Raw genomic sequence first — 21,279 nt, 5'->3', positions numbered from 1 at the left:
CAGGTGAATCACTCAGCAACTTCACAGATCTGCTGCTACTGTTGGAAAACCTTCACAAGCAAATCATGATGAAAACAGAAATATTAACCAATTCATTGGAAACATCCCTTCCTCCTGCATCATTCTGGAAATTATTTATTTCAGGAACAAACTTAACAAGGGTTGTTATCCTGAGTGAGCTCAGAGCAACAGGTTATCCTGTTATCAGGCTGGGAGAATAGAATATGTTACGTAGTAACAGGCCATTCTGAGCTCCACAATTTTGAATAAAGGACCTACTGCAAGGACTATAGTTGGCAACGAAAAGTTGACACCCTAACTAATGCGGTCTTCTGTAAACTTCTGAGAGTGAATACCTCAGAACTTTGTCTGTTTTTGTCAACTAAGGATATTGTGGATTATCAAATGGAGTTGGTGGATTTTATACTAAACCTTTAATTGAATGATTCGATACAAAAAAAAGGATGGAGGAAGAATTCAATGAGCAAGAAGCATCTGTGGAGGCAAAAGGAGTATGTCAACACTTTGGGTCAAGACCTTACATCAGGACTGAGAGGGAAGAAGAAAGATTGCCAGTGTATGACAGTATGAGGTGGGGGTGGGATAGAGGCTTGTAAATTTTAAGTGGATAAGGAGGAGGGAATGATAGGCAGATAGAACCAGGTGGGAGAACCTGTGGTTGAGAAAGCTGAACTAAAGAAGACCCCATTTGCCCATCAATTCCCTATCTCCCCACTCTCATCTCAGCTTTGGATCTTGACCCAAAATGTCAACATAGACTTTTTGCCTCCAGGGATTCAGGAATGAGTTCTTCCAGAATTCTAACATCTGGAGTCTAGTTTGTCTTCAGAGTGGAGGAGCTGATCAGCCTCAGTTCCTATGCACCCAATAGGACTCAAGATTGAGCAACTCAGTAGGAACCACGGTTGAAAGGTGCTAGGCATCATAAAATTATTGACAACGATGTAATTCCTTAATGAAACTTTTTTATAAACTGGGCAAATAAATTTCTATATTTTGTTGCATATCCACTTGCTTATTCCATAAATACACATTACAATAGGTACAGTCGAGCTTCTTTGCCAGCAGGAGCCTCCTGCAAACATTGCAATATTTTTCTCCTCTAATCTTTAGAATGGGTGTTGCCCTCAGGAAAATGCACTCAGCCCATCTCTCTTCATTCACCTCCATACATGGGACCCCACTGGAGTGTGACAAGTCAGTGGGTCACGTGCAAATAGTTCCACACCTCAACTAAGATTGTGTCTTTTATCCAATTCTTTGACCTTCCACAATGATGCTAATCACCTCTCAGGATCTTTCGCAGGGGTATCAATTAATATTGTCATGTCAATTAATCAAGGGAAGAAGAGACATTATTTCTGACCCTGATTAAATTCCTAAAATTTTGGTAGGAAATCCAGGAATAGAAATGCACCCCCAAACTTTTATTTCTCAAATCCCATCTCCAGCATACTGACATCGATTAGAGTGCATTCAGCACAGAGTCACATTTATTCCCCTGGGTTTGCGTTTCATAACCAAGCATCCCTTTGGGCATAGGGAGTTGTTCCCTTCCACTTTCCCATTGTGCAACACCCTTTCAAAAGACAGCATCCAGTATGGTCAACTCTGAGATTAACTGATGCTCTCGTTATAGAGAAGCCAGTTGTGTAAAGAAGCATTATTAATACATGCAAATAAAAACAGTTATGGAAAGCAAAGCATGCACACCTACCGGCCGGCCAAGTACTCCAGGGAAGCCTGGCAGCCCCTGTGAACATTTGAGTCATGCCAAAAAAGTTAAGAGTGAAAGAAGTTGTCTGAGCAAAGCAGCTTCACTATCTGCAATCTACATTCAAGAATAACAAGGCTGTAAATGAAAGGATGGATAAAACGGGCTGCAGAAATCAGATTGTGGTGGTTTGTCACAAGACAGACAGAGAGAGACAAAGACAAGACTGGAACCACATCACAATGTCACCATTAATGCTTGCTCTTTGGCAGCTCCTGCCTGCTAACTTGAGGTGTCTTACTTATTTACAAATCCACCACATTCAAACCCATGTTGCCTACAGATAGAACCATAGAAAACTACAGCACAGAAAACAGGCCATTCATTCCTTCCAGTCTGTGCCAAAACATCATTCCTCTCATCCCACTGACCTGCACATTTTCTATAACCCTCCCATCCATGTATCTATCCAATTTATTCTTAAAACTTAAGAGTGAGCCCTCATTTACCACATCAAATGGCAGCTCATTCCACATTCCCACCACTCTCCGAGTGAAGGTTCCCCCTAAACCTTTCACCCTAAAACCTTTTTCTCTCGTATTTAACTCTCCAATCTAAATGAAAAGAGGCGACTTGCATCGGTCTATTCCCCTCATAATTTTGTAAACCTCTATCAAATCTCCCCTCCTTCTATGGTCAAAGGAATAAAGTCCCAATCTGTTTAATCTTTCCCTGTAACTCAACCCTTGAAGACACGGCAACATCCTAGTAAATCTTCTCTGTACTCTTTCGTTCTTACTGATATTCTTCCTATAGTTTTCCAACCCGAAATGCACACAATGCTCCAAATTTGTCCTCAGCATTGTCTTATATAACTTCGCCATAACATCCCACTTCCGTACTCAATACTTTAATTTATGAAGGTCAAGATTCCGAAAGCTTTATTTACAACCCTGTCTACCTGTGACTCCACTTTCAGGGAATTATGTATCTGAATTCCCAGATCCCTTTGTTTCTCCGCACTTCTCAGTGCCCGACCATTTACTGTGTATGTCCTACCTTGGCTAGTTCTTTCAAAATGCAAAACCTCACTCTTGTCTGCATTAAATTCCATTTGCCATTTTCTGGCCCATTTGTCCAGTTGGTCCAGATCCCTTGGCAAGCTTTGAAAGCCTTCCACACAACCCACAATGCCTCCACTCTTAGAGTCATCAGCAAACTTGCTGATCTAATTTCCTATATTATCATCCAGATCATTGATATAGACAACAAACAGCAATGATCCCAACACCAATCCCTGAGGTACACCGCTAATCACAGGCCTCCAGCCTGAGAAGCAATCATCCACCACCACTCTGTCTTCTCCAATTCAGCCAATTCAAATCCATTTTACAACCTTTCCATGGATACCTAATGTCTGAACCTTCTGAACTAGCCTCCCATGTGGGACCTTGTCAAAGGCCTTACTAAAGTCCATGTGGACAACATCCACAGTCTTTCCCTCATCTACTTTCTTGGTAACCTCCTCAAAAAACCCTATAAAATTAATTAAACATGACTTAACACACACAAACCCATGTTGACTATCCTTAATCAGCCCTTGGCTGTCAAAATACTTGTATATCCTATTTCTCAGAACATCTTACAATAATTTACCCAGTACTGACATCAGGCTATAAATTCCTGGCTTATTTTTGGAGCCTTTTTTAAACAACAGAACAATCCTCTGGCACCTCACCTGTGATGCCAATTATTTTTTTTCTCCAATCTCATCTATTCCTTCAACTAATTTCTAATCCCTTCAATAAAGTTTATTCAAACTATTATTTGCTCATGACTTGTTAAATCTCCATGGGTGGTCTCCTAACTTTTCTCTTCCTTGGATGTTAAGCGGGAAAGGTTCAGGTTTTCTCATGCTGTTCTTAGGTGAGTATTGCTGTGCCTCAGTTCATAGCCAATGTGCTACCTGCTAGCCAGTGTATGAGGTGGTTCTGCTCTGGGAGGCAAACTGTGGAGTAAATCCTGCACAGATACAACCACTAGCCTCCTTGGATAGAAATTTGGCTCAGAATCATTGAAACAACACACAGGAAGAGCTCACACCTCATGGTCCCGGAGTCAGCTTCTGGACAATCAGTTCCTGCCCTTTCCTTGCACCCTTCAAATTCATTCTATACCATGCCACAAATGCCTCTGCAAAATAATTCGTCTTTCAGACAAATCTCAGTGTGTAATAATCCCTCTTGAGCACCGCTCACTTCTTTGTTAATTATTATAAATGAAACACCACTTACTGCTGAACTTGGCAAGGAACCTGTTTGCTTCTCCAAAGGCCTGGGAATTTTGAAGACCTCTTATTATGCCCCTCCTTTGTCCAGGCTAAGGTGAGGAAGCAACTTGTGTGCTCGCTGCAGTCCCAGTTCTGAACACTCTTGCCCAGAGCCAGGAGCTGGATAACTGAGCAAATCCTGGAAGAGATGGTGACATAGACTCTACCTCTCTTGCAGAGCAGCTGTGCAATCTTATGGTTCCAGTCTTACAGTGAGTTACTATTGTTAGTGCACAACAAAACAGACATAACAGCCTATCAGCTGCAGAGAAAGATGGTGTCCAGGCAGTGTCCTATTCAATTCAGCACCTGTGTACTCACTTGATGCTGCAAGGCTAATTTGGTTTACTTACGGGAAGGCCAGATTGCCCTCTGTACCCTGGTCGACCCTGAATTTAAGAAAATAAATGACACATGACAACATAACAAATAACATCAAAACCTTATCACCCAAGACAATAGTCGCTGAGACACCAAGATGTGGTCAAATGCAACAGACAAAAAAGAAATGATCTATATTACTGGTGGGAAGTTAGACATCAGCTTCATTTCATTTGATTGATTCCCTAATTCTCACTTATAAATACCAAGGAGGCAACATTTTCTTCTTCTACACATGGTGGTCCATTTGTTTGTGCAGCATTCAGACAGAGGTTGATAAGGACTGTGTAAACACAACAGCAATGAAGTTTAGGAGATTTTAATAACAGGCCAAAAATTGTTCACAGTTTGAGGAATCACGTGCAATTGTAACAATATCAACTGCCTTAATGATCCAGATAGGTTGAAAGTTGTGGTAATGGAGTTCTGAAATACTGAAGGGTACCAGAGGGAATAGATGGTAAATCAGTATCCAGACAAAAAAAAGGAACTCTGCTGAGATAGAAAATGATGGAGAAAGAATGAGTGATAAAGAGAGGGAGTTTTGGAAAACCAAACTTGAGAACAAATTTTTAAAAAGGCAAGACGAGAACAAAGAGATTGGGAACAATTTGAGGAAATGCATGAAGGAAACAGGCAGCAAGTTAGAAAGAACATGTGGTCAAATGAAAGAAAGAGATAGAAAGCAAAGAGAAGGGATTGGGAAAAGAGATGGATCAAAAGATAGAGCGATCGAACAGAAAAGACTACAACAGAATGAGAGATTAAGAGTGAGATCAAAAGGAGTGAAAATATGAGATTGAGATACTGAGTAAAAGAGCTCAAGAGATGGAGAAAGTGGGATTGAAACAAGGGGGGAGGTGGAGGGAGATTGAGAGAATAAAGGACAGAGGCTGTGACTTATCATGATCAAGCAGTGAGAGAGAGAGACCAGCAGAGTAAGCTAAAGGAAACAATGGAGGGAGATATCGAACAGAGAAAATGGCAAGAGAACTTCAAAATGAAGATAGAAAGAAAAAAGAAAACAAGAGCATCCACCTGCCGGTGGCTTTATCGCCAGACAATATTAAATAGTGTCACAACTGTCAGTGTAAAGCAGGTCTAGTAGAAATCTTTCACTATTGAATTAATCAACTTGATTCCCAGAATTTAATCACCAAACAATTTTAAATACTGCCAAATTGATCTTTCATTAAATAACATCATTGATTCTTTAATCCAGCTGCATGGTAATATTACTGAGTGACAGTCCTGAATTTTGTTGGTGGGTTAACAGACAGGATGAAGTTCCACATACAAGAAACATATAACAAAGGACACACATTTATCAAACAAGTAACAGCAAGACAGAACAAAAGTCCAGGCATATTCTGTTGGGTTGAAATAATTAGTGGAGATTTAAGGGTTGGCTCTCCCAAGACGCACATCTTAAAACCAACATAATTATCAAGTTGCATTGCAGAATAAAGCCTATAATGTTAATTATCTACACAAGGGTTGCATGAAAATAACAATTTAGGATATAATTCACATATATACAGTGTGTCAACCCCATGAATAATCATCCAATTGGTTTGATAGGACAAATCTAATCAGACCCAGCAGGCTGCCAAAGCAGAGTAACATCTAAAGGACAACTTCAGTCAGTTCTCTAAGATTTTACTGTAGCTGCTTTTTTCAGCCAATCAACAACACAATAAATACTTCTGTAACTAGCCTGACAATCACTTTTTATATTTCACTGTGGTGTCCCTTCAGATGAATTACCCCTGCTACTGAATGGATTGTAAAGAATGGATAGCCTCTCACCAAAGACCAATGTTCCCTTTAACACTTGTCATTTAATAGAGTTTTTGCAATCACAAAGGTTTTCGTGAGACACAAAGATGGTGCAGATGTTTGTTGACCTCTTAATGTTTGAGATAGAAAGCTGAGGACAATTCACCAATGCTTCTCCCTTGGGCAATCCCTAGCTATCTGTTGTTAGCCGATATACGTTGTTTTAAAATAATTGTCTAATTATAAGTTTTTGTGTTACTTTATGTATTTGTGATTTTAAAACAATTAGTAGTCTGCATGAACTGTTAAGTCACTTTTTTTGCTCTAGGATGTGAATATTTATTATCAATTTTTAATTTATTGTTTCTTTTAATTCAATTCGGTATACTGTTGAAGTTGTTCTGTTAGTTGTTTATGTAGTTGTTTTCTTTTACAAACTACTTTTTCAACCCCAACAAGTAAGAATTTTGGTGTACATACAATCTGTATGACAATAAACCCATTATTATTACCATGTCTCCCCTCATCTAGAAAGACAATGGCAACATGTGCATGGCATCACCACCACCTCTATAATGTGCAAGTGAAAACACCAGCTTGGCTGGGTTAACAGTAGGTCTTACAGTATTTCAACTCTGAATTCAAGAGAGAAAAGGGCATGGCCTGGGTGGTGGGGGTCTTTGAAGATAGAGGGTGCATTTTTAAGACATCTCCACATGTAGATGTCCTTGATGGAGTGAAGTCTGGTGCCTGTGATATAGCAGGGTGAGGTGAGTTAACAAGTGTGTGTGTGTGTGTGTGTGTGTGTGTGTGTGTGTGTGTGTGTGTGTGTGTGTGTGTGTGTGTGTGTGTGTGTGTGTGTGTGATGGATTTCACTCAACTTCAATGAACTTTCCTGAACCCCTTCATTCCCTCACTCTCCAAAGACCCACTTTCAGCTGTCATGCACAATCTGAGCACCCCAAAGGATTGTTAAATTGGTGAAATTTTCTTTTATGTTTTCTCTCATTGAGGGTATGAATTTATTCGGTGTGATTTCCTGCAGAAACCACAACTATGTATTACTGCTGCAAGGAACCATGGGAAGTGTGCCATAGCCATAAAGTATCAGTCACCAAGGCAACAACCTTGTATGGTATACTTTTTCTACTTGTTTGACAGCAAATGAAAACTGCAGGCAGTGCATTTTTGTATCAACTTCAATCACTGAAGATTGAAGAACTGTGGAGTGCTCACATTGATGGCATCATCATGGTACCAGGGAAGTGACACTTATTCAAAGTGAATCATGCCCAACATCCCAGTGAGGGTGACTTCAAATAGAAACATTTTATACAATAAAAGTTGGTGCGTGTGTCTAATTTCAAGGCAAATGTGACTTGCACTACAGCCAACTGTGAATATTTATTATTTATTAATAATAAATAATTTATTATTTATTAAAAATAATTAATATTTAATTTTAATAAATATTAATAATATTTATTATTATTTATTAATTTTCTCCTCTATCTTTTATTCATCTTTCTTTTCTCGGCTTGTGTGTTTGATGTGACTGGGAAGATGCAGAAGTACGATTTTCATTCCACATGCACATTGTATGTTGATAATAAAGTTCTCCCTCTGTCAGGGGACAGGCACTGCACTGAATTGCTTCAGAATTCAACAATACCTATGTTCAGAATGAGATGGCTCTTCAGTCACAGTGAAGGAGGTGGCGTGAAAGGTGTTGTTTCTATTTTAGCAATGGTGTCACCTGTCGAAGGGAGTTAACTTTAGCTTTTTCACCATTGCTAAAATATTGGTTAGTGAATTTCAAAATAAACTTGAGCAGTGAATAAAACCACATGAGTCTTGATTCAACCCTATGAATTCATTAAAAACTGTAATTTATTTGGACTCACTGTGAATACTACTTACTGGTTTTCCTTCTAATCCTGGAGGGCCTGGTTCTCCTGTGAAACCCTGCAGAAGAAGAATGAAGCACTGAGAATGGCAGCAAATCTCCTGTTGCTTTGGAAAGGCAGCCAGCATACTGAAAGACCTGCTATACTCTGGACACACTCACTTCTCCCTCCTCCCATTGGAAACTCACTGTAGAGCTTGTCGAAAGAATCAAAGACTTGTTGATCCAAACCAAGGCTTTTATTAGCAAAAGACAGGAGCTCTTCACAGGTGGCCGACCAGTCCGGAATGATCCGACCTAATCAGACCCAGCAGGCTGCCAAAGCAGAGTAACATCTAAAGGACAACTTCAGTCAGTTCTCTAAGATTTTACTGTAGCTGCTTTTTTCAGCCAATCAACAACACAATAAATACTTCTGTAACTAGCCTGACAATCACTAAGCACAATCACTAATGTAAGCACAGTCTAGATACAGTAACTATATACACTATGTACATTGGTGATAGATCTGTACTATCACACTCACACTAACATACATAAAGTCTATTACTTCCTCACAACCAACAGCTCCTGAATGAACCCAATATATGTTGCCCTTGCTTAGCATTAATGGATATTCCTTTTCATTGTAATCCTATTTGCTATGAATTGTGATCTTTACTTGGCTAGGTGATGTGTTAGAGATAACCTGTTAATCTGATCATACAAGAGCCCTTCTCACTATACGACTTACTTGTGATAAAACTAACTTAAAATAAAGGTATTTATAGTGTGATTCATTCTTGTTTAAGTCATTAATTACTCACCGGAAGGCCACTTCTGCCTTTTGCTCCAACTTCACCCTGTTCGCCTCGTTCGCCTTTGGCCCCTGAATCACCCTACAATTCACAGCACGACCTTATTGACACTGGACGCCAACAACAATCATAAATAATGCATTTGAATACCAGGACAAATATATCTCATGCTCCAAGAGCATACAATAGATCTTCACAGTGTGCAGAGCCAATCATTCATGATATATCTGACAAGGTCATTATTTACTGTCCATCTGAATAGTCCTTGAACTGAATGTTTTGATGGGCCATTTGGAGAGATTACAAGATAACTGAGGCAGATTTCCTTCCTTATGTTGGTGAACAAAATGGGGCTTTTACAGTATTTGGAGGTTTAGCAACTGCACCAAATTTTATTCAATATATTTTATTAACTACATTTTGATTCTCTGCTTCTGCCATGGGATATTAACCTCTGATGCTAAACTATTTGTCTAAGTCTCCAGTTGACTTCTGTTTAGGCTCCTTCCAATAGCTATCAGGCTCTTGAACCGCTCCTCCCCCATCACCTCTCAGCCCTTCCCACCTGTCTCTGTCCATTACCTGCAAGGTTATGCACCACCCCACCTCCCACCCGGGACTTTGCCTGATTTCAGCCTTCCTGATGAAGGGTTCAGCCTGAAACGACGACTGCCTATTGCTTTTGATGAAGTTCTTCCAGCACTTGTATATTGTGCCGTAGCATCTGCAGGCTTCTTGTTTACCTCCACCAGACTCTTGGACCGCAAATCATGGACTGCTCCGGCACTACAAATGGACTGTCTGCATTATTGTAACACCATTTTTTTCCACTGTGGTAACTGTGTTTATTATCATCCTTTTTTAACTTAACTAGATGTATAGCATTGTAGCTGGTTTTTTAAAATTAATGACCTTTTCAGCTGAAGCAGTAACATTTATGGTGCATATGTACGTTGTTACTATGTGCATGTAAAACTCTTCATCATTATCCAACAATATAACCATCACAACATAAGCAATTTCAAATCCTCTGCATTATTGCTCCATTTTAAATTTAGTCATCCAGGATAACGAGCCCACACCGCCTAAAAACCCCGATTAGCCTACACAATGCCTGTACTTTCTGAAAGATGCAGACACAGGAAGAACATCCAAACTTCTTATAGAGAGTGCCAGATTCAAACCTGGGCTGCTGGCATTATAATAATGTTGTGCTAACTGCTACACTAACCAAGCTGCTTGATTGCTCAAGGAATATAACTGGTTAAAAAAGTTTTAATTTCCATATTAAATATTATTAATTGGGTATTTTTCTTCCTCTTGAATTGGATTTATGTTTTTATGGCATTATCATGAAAGCTGCCCTCAATGCACTCAGTTGAATCTGATGCTGTGCTACTGGGCTTTTGTTAGCTTTAACGCATTACTTTGTGGTCTTAGTGTAACAGTAGTAGGCTATAAGGAACTTACTACACTCAGACCTTATCTCCTTTGGGTCCAACGAGTCCTGTTGATCCACGGTCACCCTGCAAAAGAGAAGTTTAAGTAATATGAAGCAGAAGTTTCCAGTACAAAGCTGACTTGTGGAAACAGCATTTCAGTGAATAAGCTCTCCCAGAGTGTGATGCAAAAATAACGAGGGACAGATGAACCATCCTTCTCTTTTTCCATAGGCAAGTCTAAAACTGGAGGGCAAAAGTTTAAGGAGAGAGATGGAAGATTTAAAGGGTTTCTAAGACAAGTCAAGTTTATTGTCATCTGATTGTACAAGTACAACCCGACGAAACAGTGTTCTTTGGTCCTCGGAGCAAAGCACGCAGACATATGAAACATAACTCACATACAGACAAACAATACACATGCAGGACAAGAATTTCATCCATACAAATAAATAAATGTTGTTTCATGAATATGGGAGTCTGGATGGTTAGTGTGAGCAACTCCTTTGGTTGTTCAGCCTTCTCACTGCCCATGGAAGAGTCAATATTTTCCACACAGAATGTGGCAGGTGAATAGAATGAGCTACTAGAGGAAGTGATTGAAACAGGTACAATTATAACATTTAGAAGACATTTAGACAGGTATGTGAACAGGAAAGGTTTCAAGCAGTGGTTTTCAAACTGTCTCCCTAAACTCACATTTTACCTTAAGAAACCACTATGCCATTGGGGATCTGTGATTACTAATCCATCACGAGATTACTTAAGGGGAAGGGAAGGTTGAAAACCACTGCTGTAGACCCAATAGTTACTGAAATTTTTTGCTTGAGAAAAATTGTCCATTTCCTTTGGAGTTATGAAACCATGCACATAACGAGTCAATTAGGTACAATTAAAACAGCGGTTTTCAAATCTTTTTCTTTCCACCCACATACCACCTTAATTAATCTGTTGTTAATCACAGAGCACTTATGACATAGGGATTGCTTAAAATGGAATGTGAGTTTAGGGGGGCAGTTTGAAAACCACTGGTTTAAAGGGATTATAGACCAAATAGCTCAGAACACAAGAGTGCTGGAGAAATTCAGGTCCTGCAGCATCCGTAGAGAGCACAAGCCAGTCGACATTTTGGGCCTGAGCCCTTCGTCAGGAGTGCTAAAAACCGGGCTGGTGAATGAACGAAAAGATGAGGGGGGAGGGAAGGGGGAGGAGTACAGGGTAGTAGGGTGATAGTTGGGAAGAGGAGAAAATTAAGAAGGGATAAGGCAGAGGGCTCTCTGACAGGAGAAGGAAGGGAAGGGGCTGGAGAAGTAGAGGAAGAGATACAGAGGGATGAGAGAAAGGCAGAGACCAAAGAAGGTGGTTATAGAAAATTAGAGAAGTCGATATTGATGGCATCTGGTTGGAGTCTGACAAGACAGAATACAAGGTGTTGTTTCTCTCCTTAATGAGCTCAGGTAGTGTTTCTGCCTTGTATGACTCTATGACAGAATCGGTGCTAAAATTATGATCTCTGATGAATGGTCAAAGCTTTGGGGAAAACTGAAATCTATCTTTACACTTTGATTGTTATCCACTCGCTCTTACTGAGTGTGTGTTTCTGATGAGCGAGGGACTGGATTGGATGCTTGCCATCCACAATGTATAGATAACTCTGACTTGTCTCTGAGAATTGGCCACTTGGGTGAGGTTAAAAGGCCCTGCATGATTCTACATCTTCAGTAGAGGAAGCATGTTTAAAGGAGAGTAAGTATTTAAGTGTCCAATTTGCAACGTTAAGTTGGATTTCATACAAGAAAATAGGAGCAGGAATACAACCCAGGTCTTTCAACCCAGTGTCGTCATTCATAATGATCATGGCTGACCTCAACTCTTCTTGTGTCAATTCCCCATATAGTTCACATATTTATTGCTCCCCATCTTAACTATATCTAATAGTTAGGCCTTCATCACCCTTGGAGGATGAGAATTTCAAACTCTGAGAGAAGACATTTCTATGTATATCAGTTTTAAATGAATGTTCCCTTATTTTGTAGTCATCTTCCCATGTTCGTGACTCTCCCACTAGTAAAAATATCTCACCATCTACCCTGAGAGAAGCCCCTATTAGGATTTTAGAGAGACCTGCAAATGCTGGAATGTAAGGCAAACAAAAAAGCAAACTGTTGGAGAAATTCAGCAGATCAGGCAGCCTCAATGAAGGCAAAGAGTTCGTCGACATGACAAGTCATGACCCTGCATCAGGATCAAGGGGTTATCACCCAAAATGTTGACCATTCTTTTGCCTTCATAGATGTTGCTTGACCTACTGAGTTCCTCCAGCTGTTTGCTTTTGTCATCAAGAATCTTTTGTGTTTGAATAAGGTCACTCCTCCTATTTAAAAAGCCAAACTGTCTGGGTTTTTCTAATGATTGTTCCAGAGCCAACCGTCTCCTCACAATCCAATGGGGAAGGAGGAAGGAAAGACCCCTTGTTCTAAGTACCTACTTAATTACTCATGGTTTTGCAGACGTCCATTGCTAATGAATAACTTCTCAAAGAAGCCTTTCAGCTGTAAACTACATTTCCTCTGCATCATTGGTCAGGTCTCAAAAGACAGTTTAGAGTGAGCTTTCTTTGCATAAGCTGAGCTTTAGTTGCCTGAACAATAAATGCCAAGGCTCTTGCATTCAGCCAGTCAGGATTTAAAGGGTCAGTTACCTTGTAGACATAGTCAAAGCTAACCTTCCATATGTTCCACATACATCAAATCAGGAGAGATGCTCAAAGGACAGCAGAAGCTTGAAACAATCTAGGAAAAATAACTCATGCTTGGAAATTCCCAACCTTGACCCTTGTTTTAGTGATACTGACCTTTATTCCCTGGGGCCCTGGAAGTCCTCTTTCTCCAGGAAGGCCAAAGCCTGATACTTCTGCTTTTTCTCCCTGAGTAAAGGGCACAAAAAAATGTTAAGCCAAATATCCCATAAATAATCAACTATATTTCCTCACTTTAAAGAAGTATTTACTTAAAATCCAATGAGTCAATTTTCCTGCATACACAAGAGATTGGACTTGCTGAAATAACTCAGTGGTCAGGCAGCATCTATGGAAGGAAATGGGCAGTAAATGTGTCCGGGTCAAACCCTGCAGATGTACAGCTGAAAGGTCTTAATTTGAAATACTGACTATTGATTTCCCTCCTCCAGATGCTGCCTGACTCGCTGGGTGCCTCCAGTAGCTCAGTCTTGACTCTCTATAGCACAATGGACAAGGTCTCTCCAGGACAACTGATCACCAATTACATCCACTGCATTCATCCTTTTCTTCTCCTTCCTCTTCCTCAGGTGTGATCGTCTCTACTTCACCATCAGAAAGCTAGGACTGGATTGTTTTCAAATGCTAAGTTTACAGAATATAACAACTCCTTTTCACCTTTTCTCACCAACACTTGAACATAAGTCCCGATTATTTCATGTAAATATACACAGTCATTTTGAATCCTGATGTATCAAACAACCTTCTCAATTTATAAATAAATAGCAGAAAAATGGCAGAACAGCCCAAATGATTAATCCTGGTAATAGCATAAAGAGAAATGTTATGCTTCATTTAGTTAAATAAGTTAAATGGTTCTGATAATTACCTTGGGTCCAGGAGAGCCTCTTGGGCCTGACAGCCCATCTCGCCCCTGGAATGGAACATAAATTATTGTTAATGAGACATAAACTTCCCTAGAGCAAGCAGGTCCAATACAAGGAGATGTAACCATACAAACAATAGGACTCAAATTAGATAGCATGGATAAAAGATGCCAAGTCTCTTGTCAAATAACTGTGTGACAGTGAGCATCAATGTGCGACAGTGAGCATCTGAGTGAGGGTACTCACATGCTCCAATACACTCTAAGTAGAGTGGAATATCAAAATGAAACTTCAATACTTACAGGTTCCCCTCGGTCACCTTTATCCCCTCTTTCACCCTGTATCCGAGAAAAGAAGTATTACTTTTAGACAAGAGTTTACCAGCTCACTTTTCCCATTCCATATTCTCAAAGACATTTAGTCTATGAATGGCTAATATCTATTGAACAGTAATAAAAATCCCAGCAAAATACTTATTTAATGTTAAGATTTCTGATTAAACCTCTTTATCCAGAAACAAGTTGAAATTCTCATGGACAGTAAACAGGTCAAGAAATCAGATGCAAAAATCTACAACTTAACTTTCATTTTCCCCTCCTCCCTAATCTGATTTTTCATTCGGGCTCTTTATTTCTCTCTCTGTACCTGATTCAGCTCCAAATTACATTTTCCATGAACAGTCTTTCACCCATTTCTTCTCAATTGTAAAATCTCATTGGTTAAGGATGGTCTCAGCTTTCACCAATACCCAGATCTTCTATCAACCTCCCTCCATTGTTGTTACCTCATGCTTATACAGACAACTCCAGAGCAATATAACTAAAATCAAGGAAACTTTCCAGTAAAACTCTAATAACCATTGGAAACCACAAACAATGTTAAAGACCCAGTTATTTGCCAATAGCTTTAGGATATTAGCAAATTGCCCCTGTTTTGGAATGCTGCTGTGATAATGTCTATGTCTGGATTAGAAATGGAGCCTTGGTTTAATGTCCAACTCAAGAGAAGGCAACTCTAAAAATGCAGCATTCTCTTGGTGAAGCCAGAGCAAAGCAGGGCAGAGAGAATGATAAGGGAATGGAGGCTATCAAAAGGAAAAGAAGACAGCAGTGGGGAAAAATTGAACCAGAGAAAAGGGAAAAGAAAAAGGCAGGTAAACAAGACACTTACAGATGCTGGGATCTAGTGCAGTACACAAGAGTGCTGGAGAAACTCAGGAGGTCATGCACAAGGCAGTCAATGTTTTGGGCCTGAGCCTTTCTTCAGGCATGCCAAAAATCAGGATGCCTAAATAAGAAAGTGGGGGGGGGGGCGGAATTGTGTGGGGGTGTTGGAAGGAGGAGAAGGGGGAGGAATACAAGTTAGCAGGTGGATACAAGTGGGAGAGGGAAGAAGTTGAAAAGTAATAGGGAAGGAGGGCAGAAGGCTGAGAAATAGTTCTCTGATGGGAGAAAGGGGGTAGGGATGTGTAGGAAGGGTGACAGAGGGATGAGGGAGAGAGTGAGACATAGGGAAGGGGGTAACAGAAATCAGCAGTCATTATTGATGCCGTCTGGCTGGTGAGTGCTGAGAAGAAAGAAAATAGCAGAAATAGTGAATGTAAGAGGGAGAAGAGAGAGAGAAAAGGAGGGAGGAAAAGAGAGTGAGAACACCCTTTACTTCCAATGGATGATGCATGACCCACTAAGTTTTTCCAGCACTTTTATGTAATACAAAAAGAATGAGAGCTAAATCACACATAAAATTATAGAGCATAGAAATAGGCCCTTCAGCCAACTTTACTAAACCCATTTACCAGCACTTGGTCCATAACCTTTTATGCTTTGGCATTTCAAGTGCTTGCCATGGCTATTTAGATGAATGGACTGCCAGAAAGAATGAAAAAGGTACACAAATAGACAGAGAGGAACAACAGTCAGAGAAGACATGGGAGGAGAGAAAGAGTCAGGCAGAGAACAAAGACACTCATCCTTCCCACAAACCTTTTCTCCTTTCTGAGCAGGCTCCCCTTTCTCTCCAATCCGGCCTGGTAACCCTGGGATGCCTGGCTTTCCTGGCTCACCAGACTGGCCTGGAGCACCCTTTAGACCTTGCTCATAGACCACACGTCCAGAAGGTCCTTCTGGTCCAGGAACACCTGGATTTCCCTTGTCTCCTTTAAATCCTTTTTCTCCTGGAATCCCAATGAATCCCTGCAAATTCAGGTGAAAGGATTAGAAACTTTTGATTAATTAGTGCAAAGCATCAGCTCACCTCTAATTAACAATTGTCTCACTTCCAAGGATGATAATGATAATGAGTTTATTGTTATATACTTTGTACAATGTACATATCCACCAGGATTATCAGGCAATCCATCAGGAACTGTGTAAGAAAACTTCAAAACATCTAAAAAACAACTAAAATGGCATACTTAATTGGATTAAAAAGAGACAATAAATATAAAAAATAGATATATTTTGTGATCCTAGTACACACAAGTGACTTTGCAGTAGTACATGCAGTATTACATGCTGTGGGGTCAGAGCAGTCCATGATGTTTTCAAGTTTATTGTTATCTAATTGTACAAGTACAACCCGACGAAACAGTGTACTCCGGTCCTCGGTGCAAAACCATGCAGACACACAACCAGATATAACACACATACAGACAAATAATACATGTGCAGGACAAGTATTAAATCTATAAAAATAAATAAATATTGTTTTGTACAAATGAGAGCCTCGGATAGTTACTGTGAGAAGTTCCTTTGGTGGTTCAGCCATCTCACTGCCTGTGGGAAGAAACTGTTCTTCAGCCTGGTGATGCTGGCTCTGAATCTCTTCCCCAATTGGAGCAGCTGAAAGATGCTGTGTGCAGGGTGGGAGGGGTCCTCAACGATTTTGCACACCCTCTTCAGACAACGATCCCGGTAGAACACAGCAACTGGGGGTGGGGGGGGGGTGGTTGGAGGGAGATTCCAGGGATCCTCTCTGCCACTCTTATGGTCCTGTGGATTGACCCGCAATCCATTTCTCTGCAGGAATCAGCTCCTATAGAAGGTTGATCTAATGGTAGCCTTGCCCGCTTCAGTTTTCTCAGGAAGTGCAGCCGCTGTTGTGCCTTCCTGACGAATGAGGAAATGTTGAGTGTCCACGATAGGTCTCTAGTTAACTGAACTCCATTCTCTCCACTACAGAGTTGTTGATGTGTAGTGGAGGATGGTCGTTCCTGGTCTACCTGAAGTCCAAGATTATCTCCTTCATCTTGCCCACATTGAAACTCAGAGTTGTTACTCTTGCACCATTTCACGAGATTTCCCATCTCTTCTCTGTGTGCGAGGCTCATTGTTGTTGCTGATGAGGCCAACTACTTGATGACACTGTTGGATCTGGTGTTGCTGTCGTGGGTCAGTAGCGTGTACATGAGCGGGCTGAGCACACAGCCCTGAGGGGCTCACTGTGATGATGCTCAATATTCTGCTACTGACCCGGACAATATGTCATCTTTCAGTTAGGAAATACAGGATCCAATTACAGAGAGCAGTGTTGAGTCTCAGCAAGGACAGCTTCTCCACCAGCCTCTGGGGAATGATCGTATTAAACACTGAGCTGCACAGTCAATGAATTCCCGCCTGGCTAATGAGGTGTCATTCTCCAGGACGGAGTGAAGCGACAAGGCTATAGCATTCTATGTGGAACAGTTTCTCCGATAGGCAAATTGAAATGGATCCAGCATCTCTGCGAGGTGTGCTCTGATACGTTCCATCACCAGACGTTCGAAGCATTTCATAATGGTGGAAGTCAGTGCCACAGGGCAGTAGTTATTGAGGCCTGTTATTATCACTCTCTTGGGTACTGGGATGATGGTGGCTGTTTTGAACCCTGCAAGAATAATTGACTGCTGCAGTGAGGTGTTGAAGATGTTTGCGCAGCCCTTCAGCACCCGACCAGGTATGTTGTCTGGTCCCACTGCCTTGTGTGGTTTCACCTTGGATAGTGTTCTGCTCATCTCAGCCACAGTATGCAGGTGGTCTGTTCATTGGGGGACATGCAGCTTTCTTTGGGATCATCCTGTTTTTCTTTTTCATCAACTGTGCACAGAAAATATTCGGTCTGTCTGGAGGGGAGGTGTCATTGTCCTTAATTCACAAGGTTGACGTGATCCGTTATAGACTATAGTCTTACAGTCTTGTGATCCGTAATAGTCCCTTGCCACATACGCCTTGTGTCGCTGGTGTCACACTGCTGTCTGTGGACCTTCTGCACGTATCCTCACTTTGCCTTCCGGATTGCATGGGAGAGTTCAGCCTAGGCTGATCTTAGTGCCATCCTATCCCCTGTCCTGAAGGCAGCATCACAAGTTTTGAGAAGGGCCTGGACCTCTGCATCCAACTGTGGATTCTGGTTAGACCTGGTTGTGAAGCGGTTGATCTCAGTGACATCCTCTATGCACTTGCTGATGTAGCCAGTCACCGACCTCGCGAACATGATGATTGTGGGTGGGCACCTCTCTGAAAAAGCTTCAGTCCGTGGTTTTAAAGCAGTCTTGTAGCGCTATTTTTCCCCCCCTTCTCCCTTGGGCCATGTTCTGATCACCCTGTTAACTGAGCTACTTTGCTTTACCAGCAGACCGTTCGCCATGGTTAGCAGGACAGAGATCTGATCTGAGTAACCAAGGTGGGGGTGAGATGAAGCCTCGTATGCACCAGGGATGTTAGTGTATACCCAATCCAAGGCATTCTCTCCCCTGGTGGCAAAGTTCACATGCTGTTGAAAACATTGTCAGTTTATTTACAAAGTAAATGTTGCTGGTCCTTCCTGGAATTGCCCTGATTTATCCATCATCCAGTGTAGCTCAGGTGAGACATCTTTCCTGTCAGGGTCCTAATCAATTCAGGTAACTCAACCTGCCCCTCTGCTCTGCTGCTTATCCAACTGAGGATATGTTGGGAATGATGAAGATGGATGGGGCATCTGTTTGCAGTGGAATTTTACAGTCCTTCTCAGGCAATGTACAAGGTCCATTTTTATAAATGGCCACAAGTTTATTTTGCTCACAAGTCAGAAAATACAAATGAAATGACTCAATATACAACTATACTATCACCATATTGTGACATAGCACTACAGCATGGAAACAGGGCATTCAGTCCATCTAGTCTCTGCAAAATTATTATTCTGCCTCATCCAAATGACCTCCACCTAGACCTACAATGAATGGTATCAAAAGGACATAACATTGACAAGAAAGACTATTACTAAAAGTAGTTCTATGGTAGCCCTCTAAGTTTCCCAACCAAAATGTTATCATTTACAGTGGAATATCAATTAACCAGAGTACTAATTTCCAACAGAAGTATAGAAGTTTCAAGGATACAAGATATTACAACCATCAAACCCCTTTTCCTTTTTCTATTGTTTTAATTTTCATGATATACTGCAGGTACTAAACCATGTGTTATGAATTTGTAATTATTCGCGCATTTACAATACTCCCATGGGCTCTTTTCTTCCATTCATAGACAATAAGATGGCACATTACCTCACTTCCTTTCTGTCCTTTTTCTCCCTGGTCTCCTTTCTCCCCCCTCAATCCCCTCTCCCCTGGCAGCCCACGGATCGCGTGGTCAGTCTTGTCATGCTTCTCCAGGATATCCTGCAGGATCGAAATCTGAAGAATTTTAAGCAAAGCATCTGTGATTATGTAAAATTTTCCTTCATCATTTCCACAGAGTAGAAAGTAGATTGACCACTGTACCAATTTTCCATCATAAACCTCCTGGTCAGGAGTTGTCAAGATTATACGATCCTTTTGCTGTGATTCCTGCTTTCCCTTCCATGATATTATGTAGGGGCATTTTTGAATAGGCACTGGAATTACACCTGTAACTTCATTCTCTTACAATGTTTACACAGAGAAATCTGTCCTCAGATCCATGGGTTTAAATGAAAGGATAAAATTTAATGCCTTATGATCTGGAATGCACTGCCTTAAAGGGTGGGGTGGGGGAATGTATTTATTTGAAACTTTCAAGAGAGATTTGGTTAACTGCTCCAAGAGAACAAATGTGGAGGTTAATGGGGAAAGAAGTGAGGAACACCACATACTGGATCTCACTTACAAAAATATGGAAACACACGATAGCCTGCAGAAGCTGGAGTCTGGAGCAAAAAAAATATTTCCGCCAGAGGAACTCAGTGAGTCGAGCAGCATCAGAGGAAGAAATGGTTGATGTTTCAGAATCAGAATTTATTTTCATGAACAAGTCATGAAATTCGGTGTCTTGAAGCAGCATCATGGAGCAAACATATATATAAACCACTATTACAACAATAACTAGAAATAATAGTGCACAAAAAGTAAGGCAGGGCCTTTGGTTCATTGATTATTCAGGAATATGACGGCAGCAGGGAAAAAGCTGACCTTGTGCCGCTGAGTGCTCGTCTTTAGGCTCCTGTACCTTTTTCCCTGATGGTAGCAGAGTGAAGAGGGCATGGGCTAGGTGGTGGGGGTCTTTGAGGTTAGAGGCTGCTTTATTAAGACACCACCTCATGTCAATATCCTTGATGGAGTGAAGGCTGGTGCTCGTGATGTCACGTAACAACCCTCTGGAGTTTATTCTTGTCCTGAGATTTGGCACCTCAGTACCAGGCAGTGATGCAACCAGCCAGAATCCTCTATCTGTAGAAGTTTTTGAGAATCTTGGGTGACATAATGAATCTCCTCAAACACCTTACAAAGTATAGCCACTGGTGAGCCTTCTTCATGATTGCATCGACGTGGAGGCTCCAGGACAGATCTTCCGAGATGTTAACACCCAGGAATTTGAATCTCTTAACCCTCTCATCTATTGAACCCTTGATGAGGTCTGGATCATGTTCCCCTGACTTCCTCCTGAAGTTCACAATATTTAATACCTGATTTAGATCTTCCCAAAACTTTTCCACTTTCTCACATGCCCAAATTGCATGTACTGTTCTTCCAGTTTCCTTCTTACAGCGAAAACATCAATCTGATACTGTTGGGTCCCATTTATTTAACTTTTGGGGCGTGATATATAACCTGTGTAACCAATTATATTGTATCATGTGTAACCTCATGTTTATTGTGTTTCTCATAGTTCTGGAGCATAGCTTTTCCCATTTTTCATCTTTATGATTAGATCTTGTTCCCACTTTTGTTTGGGTTTACAGCTTATTTCATCATTCTCTTTCTCTTGCTGCTTGATGTACATGTTTGTTATAAATCTTTTAATTATCATTGTGTCTGTAATCACATATTCAAAGCTGCTTCCTTCTGGTAACCT

The 21,279-nt window shown here is 40.9% G+C and overlaps 1 protein-coding gene across 1 annotated transcript in view; it reads right to left on the bottom strand.

Moving 5' to 3' along the window:
• LOC138765292 (collagen alpha-1(VII) chain-like) overlaps positions 1-21,279 on the bottom strand; it is a 188,701-nt gene that overhangs the window by 80,852 nt on the left and 86,570 nt on the right. The window contains exons 33-42 of the mRNA XM_069942338.1: positions 19,515-19,643; positions 15,973-16,182; positions 14,293-14,328; positions 13,993-14,037; positions 13,221-13,292; positions 10,409-10,453; positions 8,937-9,008; positions 8,145-8,189; positions 4,418-4,453; positions 1,739-1,774 (exon numbers count right to left, since the gene is read on the bottom strand). Of these exons, the coding sequence (XP_069798439.1) occupies positions 1,739-1,774; positions 4,418-4,453; positions 8,145-8,189; positions 8,937-9,008; positions 10,409-10,453; positions 13,221-13,292; positions 13,993-14,037; positions 14,293-14,328; positions 15,973-16,182; positions 19,515-19,643 (726 nt within the window). The remainder of the gene's footprint in view (positions 1-1,738; positions 1,775-4,417; positions 4,454-8,144; positions 8,190-8,936; positions 9,009-10,408; positions 10,454-13,220; positions 13,293-13,992; positions 14,038-14,292; positions 14,329-15,972; positions 16,183-19,514; positions 19,644-21,279) is intronic.

The sequence above is a fragment of the Narcine bancroftii genome, chromosome 5 (assembly GCF_036971445.1).
Source record: "Narcine bancroftii isolate sNarBan1 chromosome 5, sNarBan1.hap1, whole genome shotgun sequence".
Classification (NCBI taxonomy): Eukaryota; Metazoa; Chordata; class Chondrichthyes; order Torpediniformes; family Narcinidae; genus Narcine; species Narcine bancroftii.
The sequence above is the reverse complement of the archived record's forward strand: the minus strand, read 5'-3'. Positions and strand labels throughout refer to the sequence as shown.